Genomic DNA, 9,114 nt, shown 5'->3' on the forward strand with positions numbered 1-9,114 from the left:
GTTTTACTCAATACAAAACCGATCCCTCTATGATGAGATTGTTGTTTAAAACAAATTAGCTTATTACCTGAAGGAAGTGTAAATTCTTCGTGATTCTTTATTTTGGTTTCTTGAATACCAATAATATGTGTTCTATACCTTTGACAATCTTGGTCAATCTCAAAAAGATAGTTGGAAATTCCTCTAACATTAAAGGTTGCAAGTGACAAAATCATGTATAACTTCAATATCCAAGCCATTTATAACTTAAAATATCTAAGCTATATGAAGAAATATTCTTCCAGTAATAGTTAAATAGAGCACGCGCCTCGGATATTAAAAATATACGTTATCGATCACCCCTCGCTCTCCAGTCACGCTAGGCTACTACCTTTGATCAGTACGATACTCACGACAAAGCGACAGTTCAACTTGATTAGTTTTTCTAACCGCTACTACGCTAGTAATACTGGTCTTGTTATTGTCGATGGCCTAGGCCTAGCTATCAAGCTTAGGAAAGTAACCAAATATTAAATTTCAATAGTCGTAGTAATAACACTTCCGTAAGTGTTCAGAAGTCCAAATATCAAAGCTTTATGAAAGAAACTCCTCAATATGGCTTCTATACATAAATATACGTCTCGATTATCGAGTTGCACGTTGTCAATGTTCGCCACGTTTTTCAAGTCATTTAAAAATGGCTGCTACTCACTCTGCACGGCGACAGTTCAATCTTGATTGGCTATAGCGGTGACTTAACGCTTCTGCCCGCCCGCTGGAATGCTGGTCGTGTTACGGTTTGTGGCTTAGCTTTTAAGCTTAGTAACCAGATATTAAATCTAAAATAACAGCAAAAATGTAACGTAACATTTGTCGAATGATAATGATTGTTTTTCCGCAACAAATATGTATAAATTATATATAATATTATATATGTATAAATATATATGTATGTGTATATAGGCCTATATATATGTATATATACATACATACATATATAAATATATATATATATAAAGTTGTTTCTATGTATATAATTTATGCTTATATAAAATCATATAAATATATATATTCATATTTATGAACTGCGCATTGACATCAAAGAAAACTAAAGATTCAAGTGAAGAATGATAATGTGTGCATTATTCGTTTATTTCTTTAATTGTGTTTCCCTCAATTCTCTTGGTATGTTTTATCCAAACTCTGGAATACATTTATTGTATAGAAACATCGGATTAAATAATGTAATGATTATTGTTATAAGTAAATTATGAAATAGATTTCAGATGGTAAAAACATTCAATTCATTAAATTAAAATCAAAGATATATTTCATAGACCATAATTATTAAATAGTATGAAAACGCAACGAAACGAATAGCATGAAGCACATACTAAACTCCATGGAAGAAAGAAAATATGTTAGTAGAAAGATAGCAAAACGGAAATAAAAAATACTTATATTTGACCTACGATAAACCGATTGACGAACTAATTATAATTATATTGGGCCTAGGCATATTAAATTTCGCGACTCCTTCGGCGCTCCATATATTTGTTCAAAATAAACCGCGACCGAAATGAGGCGCGACCGAAACGAAGCGCGACCGAGAAATGATCGGCTACCAGATTCATAGCCTAAGAAAATTTGCAAAATTCATTTCTGAATTAGGCCCATATCGGCCGCTACCTATAGCGGCCGCCCTCCAGAACGGCCGCAAATGTGTGTATATGTATGGAACGCCGATGACGCATTCACAATGCAATACAGTGTAGTTAAATGGTTTGGCATAGGCCTAGGTCAAGTCGGTTTAGAATGGTGTAGGACCGGTTCGGCCGTGAACAAGTTCAGTCGATATATATTTGTATGGAACACCAAGTAGATGCAAAGCTATTGCTGCTACAGTCCATTATTTCGTGTTTTATTGTTAGGTCTTTTTATGTTGAAAATATAAATTAATGTGGTTTTAAGGAAATCCGGACATTATTATGCTGCCATTAGTTTGCCAAAACAGTAGATTTTATTAGGTTTTGTATAAGTCCCGTATAAGTTAATAATTATTTATTTACACGGCATGTTTCGTTTTATCTATTTAAAACAAACGAATGTACATTATATATGCAATCATATGTTAATAATCGTGTTGTATTATCAGGTATTTTGCTGCAAATTAATTAATATCGTTTTAAGCAATTCAATGGCATTAATACTGCGATGAGTTTGCAAACAAAACATTGGATTTTATTAGGCTTGTGTAAGTTAATAAATTATTTAAGATTCATAAGGTTCATTTTATCTATTTGAAACAAATAAACAGTGGGTTTTATTAGGTTTGTGTAAGTTAATAATAATGTTTTTAAGATTCATATATTTCGTTTGACATATTTGGAACAAACGAACAGTGGATTTTATTATGTTTGTGTAAGTTAATAATAATGATTTAAGATTCATAATATATTTCGTTTTTTCTATTTGAAACAAACGAATTTATATGTTGATAATCAAACCAACGGATTTTATTATTTTCATATTGCAGTGTCGATGCATATATTGAAGAAGAAAAACAAGAAGAATGTTGATAATATTAATATACTGCCAAATTATATTTTTCGTAATATAATATTAAAGCTTGTATTTGATGCTTTATGTTTCGTTGTATATTATGTCTAGGCCTATAATACGTTCTTAAATGATTGATTGAATTTGAAGCAGAAAGTATATAAACGCCACAAAAAGTCACATTATTTATGCCCCGTCCGGCACTCAAAATTTCCGGCCGACGCTGACAGTCTGCCGACCGGCATTGCTTTTTTCAATGATTCTGTGTATTATTTTAGAAAAAAAAAAACAAGTGGATTTTTATTATATTTTTCGTAATATTATTAAAGTTTACAGTATTTGATGCTTTATGTTTCGTTGTATATTATGTCTATTCCTATACGTTCTTAAATGATCGAATGATTGATTTGAAGCACGAAAAAACACGAAATACATCGCCCTAAAATCCAGGGGGCGAATTTATCAAATTTGCTAAGCAAGAAAATTTGCTTAAATTTGTCTTAAATCCATTTTTTTGCTTAAGTCAGATTTATCAATATTGCTTAGCTTAGAAATTGCTTAAATTCGTCTTAACTTTAAGATGAAAACATACCTGCCTTAAGACGAAAATTCTCGTCTTATCTCATTCAAAGGCTGCCGCCTCAGATTTTGCAAGTGCGAGCGCACTAGGCCAAATAGTTAGTCTTTATTACGCGGACGCTGGCGCAGTCTGCCCCTGTTGGGCGATGGACGCTGATAGTGCAATAGTACATAAAGTTAGCCTAGGAGTTACACGAAACAAAAACGCATTTTTCGGGATATATGGAACCATTATACTGTCGAAATATTTTTAGGCAACTATAAAGTTTACCAAAAGTTGCTATAATAATTAATTGTCGAGTATTGCGTTCCATTCATTCAGAAAAACACAAAACTTTGTCAAACTTTTCATAGCGTCACCGAGTGATAAACAGAAAAATCACAAGCCGATACGAGGCCCGTCATACCGGCGGTGTCCTCGCACGTACTAGGGCCTATATTATAAAAGCAGTGTTGAATTAATTAGGCCAAAAAAAAATCAATTGTTTGTTTGCCTGTCCATTTTTGAAAATAATTATGATAAATAGGGGTAGATGGAAATTATTTTTTGTTCCAGTGAGTTAGAGGCGGGTGCAGGAGAGCAAACAAACATGTTTTTTCCTTTGGCCTTGCACAAAGCCACCAAAGTCTGTCTTCATTTTGCAATTACTTAAATTATAATTTTTAGTAAAAAAACTGGTATGACATTAATTAGCAAAACAGAAATTTTACTTGCCAAAACAATGAATATAAGCAGCAAAAGCTTCAATTCCATCAGCTTTATGGTTTATAAAATCCATATTTAGCAAAATTCAGCTTATATTAGGATTTGGCTTTTTGGCTAATAACAGCTACACTGCCCACACAATTTATCACAACAATAATGTACAACATATTATAATAGTAAAGACGAAAGTAATTTAATTTATGCTACCTACCATATGAACCACTGTTTTTAAAAAATGTGAATAAATGCAATACATAACCAATAAAGGACTCCAAACACCATTCATTATTACAATCATTAGTGTTTATTACACTTTTATTCACAATTTTATATCTATTGTACTGATATTTGGTAGCTTTTTGCTTTTGGAATGAATATGAGAAGAGCACAACAATAAATATAGATCTACTGTATATGTGCTTTTACACAGCAAAGAGCAATATATATTTAATGTGAGAAATTAATCTTGTGATTTACCTAATATATAATATGTATATTATTACTTTACACGATGCAAATATCATTGGTATCACAAGCATTTTTTTTTTTCAGATGTCAGCGCTTTGAAATCGCAAGGTATAAATAAATAATTATTTGATAGCTCCTTCGAATACTTAAATATGGTTGAATCCTTGAAGCTGGCGGAAGAGGACGTCGCTAACCCCTGGATCTGAGGTGTTGGTTTTTAATTCTGCTGTACAGTGTAGGGCTACTATGTTAACCACTAAGTAAGTGGTATACCGCCCTCTAGGCCTAAGTTGCCTAGCGACCGGTTAGGTCGGGGTTAGAATAGAGTTCACGAGAGATCGTATGTTGTTGTTTAATAAAGAAGCAGTTGCTCTTATTACGATAGTGGTGAGCTGTGATTTATTGATATTCTGAGTATCATACATGGCGCTGTGAGCATCTTACTTGATTGCATTACAGTCTTCACGCACGACATCACTCAGTAACTACAGTATGCCACCGAAATTTAATTGTAAATTTGACGCCCCTCGCCTAGCCTTATCATCTGACCGGGCATCTGAATCAAGGTATGGCAGCAGCAGTGGGAAGCATACAAGTCAGTGACCCGCCTAGATAAAGAAACGCCGGATTTTCAGGTAAACGTGCTAAAAATGTGCATGTCCATAGAAACATTGAAAATTGTCATGAACCTTGGACTGACAGCAGCTGACCTAAAAGAAACGGATAAAATAATCCAAGCCATGGAGCAATATGTTCAAGGACAAATAAATGAATCCGTAGAACGTAAACGATTCTGGGCTAGAACCCAAGGACCTGACGAGGACTTCGACGATTTCTTAGTCTTCCTCATTTTGGCAACGCCGATCGTGAAAAAAAGGCAATTAGACCAAATCTTGGAGGGATTGTTTGACCCAACTCTCACTGAACGACTTTTATCAATAAACGATCTATCACTCGATAAGACTATTGAAAAAGTACGAGCACTATCATCTGCGAAAAAACAACGTTGTGAGATGTCAAAAGCGCCCCCAACTTTAGCTGCGGTAAAGAACCCACGAACGGCAAAACCCGACACACCACGACCAACCAAATGCGACTACTGTGGTGACAGCCATGCTAGAGGACAGTCAAACTGTCCTGCATCTAATTCCAAGTGCAACAAATGTCACAAGATGGGACACTATGCCTCTGTCTGTCGTTCAGGGAAACGTAACAATAAAACAAAACCGACAACTAAAGCAATCACCGTCAAGAGTGTCAAAATCGAAAAAGCACCTAGCGCTCATGTATATCTTACACACAACAGGTCACAAGTCAGCTTAGACATACTACCAGACAGTAGATCGGACATTTGCTTAGAGTCTACCACTTTACTCAGAAGAATTAAGGATGATGTGAGAAATCTGTTTCCTTGTGATTTGGAACCGGAAGCTGTTGGTGGAACAACATTAAAGATAGCTGGTTGGATACCAATCACATTCGCTACACAGCAGCAGAAGGTAGAGGTTGACTTATAATTCTCAGATGACGTCGACGAACGGTACCTCTACTCTCTTGGTCAGCTTCCAGATCATTGGGGTTCCTTCCGTCGACTTATCCTGAGCCGGTTGTCGTCGTAGTACGACAACGCACACCAGTGCCAGCACCCAGATCAGTCAAACAAGCTAGGCCAGTTCCGACACCTAGACTGACTATCGAGTCCTTGCGCAAAGAGTTTCCATCAGCACTTGACGGTAAAATTCGATCGATGCCTGGTGAAAAGTTCATCATCAAACTAGCCGACAACGCCACTCCGTTTTGTGTTAGCACCCCACGCAAAATTCCATTTGCTTACACAGATAAACTGAAAATTGAACTCACACTACTTGAGACACAAGGTATCATAAAGAATACCATTGAACACTCGGATTGGTGTGCACCCATTGTGATCACACCGAAGAAAAACACGAACAAGATTCGTATTTTACTTAGTATTGGATACGTTTTGATGCAGTTACACAGTGATGGCACATGGAAAACCGTACAGGCAGGCTCGAGACACCTGAGTGACACTGAAACACGTTATGCTGTCATAGAATTAGAATTGCTTGGAGTAGAATGGGCAGCTCAAAAGTGTTATAATTTTCTGGAAGGCCTACCCAAGTTTGAAATATTGACTGATCATCATCCATTAGTACCCATCCTCAACACACACAGACTAGATGAGATCATGAATGTCAGACTTCAACTAGGATGTCGCGATATAACTATCATGCCAGATGGATCAAAGGCAAAGAGAAATTAAGAGCTGATGCACTCTCCAGACATCCACATGAGCCGCCAAACACCTCAGATGAATTGGCCGAGCAACCTATTGTAAATGGAGATCATGTGGACGAAGCTCCGACCATATCTGCTATACGTTCTGTCGCCGACAGTCCCAAAGATGACCAAACAAGGTTGTTTCAAGTTTGGAAATCTTCCAACACTGAAAACCAGTACCAAGAATTAAAACGCTTGATCATCAATGGATTCCCTGAATCGAAAAAAGACCTCCCAGATCATTTGAAAAAATACTGGTGCGTCCATCCAGACTTGTCTGTTGATCAGGACCTAATTGTATATGGCTGTCGACTACTCATCCCAACGTCATTGTGCCAAACTATTATGCAAAAATTCCACCATGGTCACCCCGGAATTCGTCGCGCTCAAGACCGGGCACGCATGATTGTCTATTGGCCAGGTATTGACACCGATATTGAGGCATGCATCAATGATTGTCAGTTCTGTCAAGATCATCTTTCAATGAACTCAAAGGAACAATTGATCCAAAAATTGAAGCCAAGCAGGCCATTCCAAGAGATTGCTGCAGACTTGCACACATTAACGGTCAAAACTACTTAATATTAGTGTGCTGCCTCACTGATTGGCCCACCGTTATTGCAATTGGCAAGGACACAACGTCCCATGCAACTATTTCAAAGCTAAGAGAAGTCTTCATGAATACTGGTGTACCCAACGTTTTCTGGTGTGACGGAGGATCACAATTTACGTCGTCTTCTTTTAATTTATCTATGGACAAGTGGTGGAAATTGGTCCGAACAGAAGATACCTCATACGAACCCAAGGCGGTCGAATTCCCGTACGTAATCGACGGTATATTAGGAAGCGTACTCCCTGCTCCCTGCTAAATTAGAGTGCCTAATGCCACGCCGACCCATACTCCAAAGCGACCTAAAAGAGTCGCGCGAAAGCCAGCGAGATATAAGGACTTTTTACAGAATGAAATTTGAGTATTATGTGATGTTTTATTGTTTGAAGATCATTCCTAAAGTTTAAAGATCTTGGGGAGGTGTAGGGCTACTATGTTAACCACTAATTAAGTGGTATACCGCCCTCTAGGCCTAAGTTGCCTAGCGACCGGTTAGGTCGGGGTTAGAATAGAGTTCACGAGAGATCGTATGTTGTTTAATAAAGAAGCAGTTGCTCTTATTACGATAGTGGTGAGCTGTGATTTATTGATATTCTGAGTATCATATCATAATTGAAAGAATCTTCCCAACGTGTTCGTGTTGTTGTGAACGTTGAATTATCAAAGGACAAACATGACACCAATTTGGAAAAGAAAAGGTCCGCCCCATCATTTCTCCCTATTTTCGCTACTGCCAATGCCCGGTCCATCTTGAATAAACGTGAAGAAGCGGAAATACTATTTAAGCTCATCGAAGCGGATATCATCATTATAACCGAATCATGGATAACTCCACATACAGCTCCCGAAATGTATAATATACAATCATATATGGCCTTCAACAAATGCAGAATTAATCAGCGTGGCGGAGGTGTCGTGGCATATGTTAAGGACAACTTGCAATGCGAAATATTTGATTTTATATCAGTACCACCAGAGCTTGAAATGATTTGGTTATTAGTGTCTCACCTCAAACTATCTAGGGCAGCGCCATATTTGATCATCGGCTGTGTTTATATACCCCCAGAATCTCCACATCAGCAACTTTTGATTGAACACATTGAGTCAACAGTGGATATTATCCGTACCCACAAACCTCAAGCGGGAATTATGATCACTGGAGACTTTAATAGAACTGAAATTAAATCTTTCTGTAGTGGTAATAATTTAAAACAAATTGTAAGATTGCCCACAAGGGGAAATGCAATTTTAGACTTAATGGTTACTAATATGTATGACTTATACCATATTCATGAATAAAGATGTGTATAAGAGACAGGTTAACCACTGCTGGTCACATACCAACAAACTCAAACTGAACCCCTCCAAGTGTCAGGTTATGCAAGTCTACTTTGGCCGCAATGATGTTCCAGATATAAGCATCCACTTATCCAATAACCGTTTAACGGTTGCTAATAACTACTAGGAGTAGTTCTAAGCAGTGACCTAAAATGGGAAATCATGTTGACCTAATGGTCAAAAAGGCTAATAGGAAACTATTCATGTTAAGAAAATTAAAAGAGGCTGGTTTCAATAATAATGAGCTGTTAACAGTCTACATGGGATACATACGGCCCATCCTAGAATATGCAGCTCCTCTGTGGTCTGGGAGACTTACAGTTTACCAGGAGACTTCCTTGGAAAGGATGCAAAAACGTGTATGTCGGTCCATTCTTGTAAACAATTATGTTGACTATCAGGATGCTCTCGAAAAACTTGGGCTGGAATCACTCACACAACGTAGGATTTTATTATGCAAAAAGTTTGCTATAAAAATTAGCAACGATAAAAGATTTAGTCACTGGTTCCCAAAATCTAAAAATATTTCATCAATGAAACTTCGTAAACATAGAAATTACGAAATGCCTTTCCT

At 37.0% G+C, this 9,114-nt stretch overlaps 1 protein-coding gene across 1 annotated transcript; it reads left to right on the plus strand.

The window, feature by feature from the left end:
* The first annotated feature begins 6,038 nt into the window (after positions 1-6,038).
* Positions 6,039-7,174, plus strand: LOC117125463 (uncharacterized protein K02A2.6-like). Its single transcript, XM_033271961.1, has 2 exons — positions 6,039-6,433; positions 6,550-7,174. The coding sequence occupies exons 1-2, from the start codon at positions 6,039-6,041 to the stop codon at positions 7,172-7,174; spliced, it is 1,020 nt and encodes a 339-aa protein (XP_033127852.1).
* The last annotated feature ends 1,940 nt before the right edge of the window (positions 7,175-9,114 follow it).

The sequence above is a fragment of the Anneissia japonica genome, unplaced genomic scaffold, assembly GCF_011630105.1.
Source record: "Anneissia japonica isolate Jap-2015-1 unplaced genomic scaffold, ASM1163010v1 scaffold1467_len401143_cov160, whole genome shotgun sequence".
Classification (NCBI taxonomy): domain Eukaryota; kingdom Metazoa; phylum Echinodermata; class Crinoidea; order Comatulida; family Comatulidae; genus Anneissia; species Anneissia japonica.

Coding starts and splice junctions, on each gene's coding strand:
- LOC117125463 (XM_033271961.1), top strand. CDS start 6,039: ATGCCTGGTGAAAAGTTCATCATCAAACTAGCCGACAACGCCACTCCG. Junction 6,434..6,549: donor TTTCTGGAAGGCCTACCCAA/GTTTGAAATATT, acceptor CTATCATGCCAG/ATGGATCAAAGGCAAAGAGA.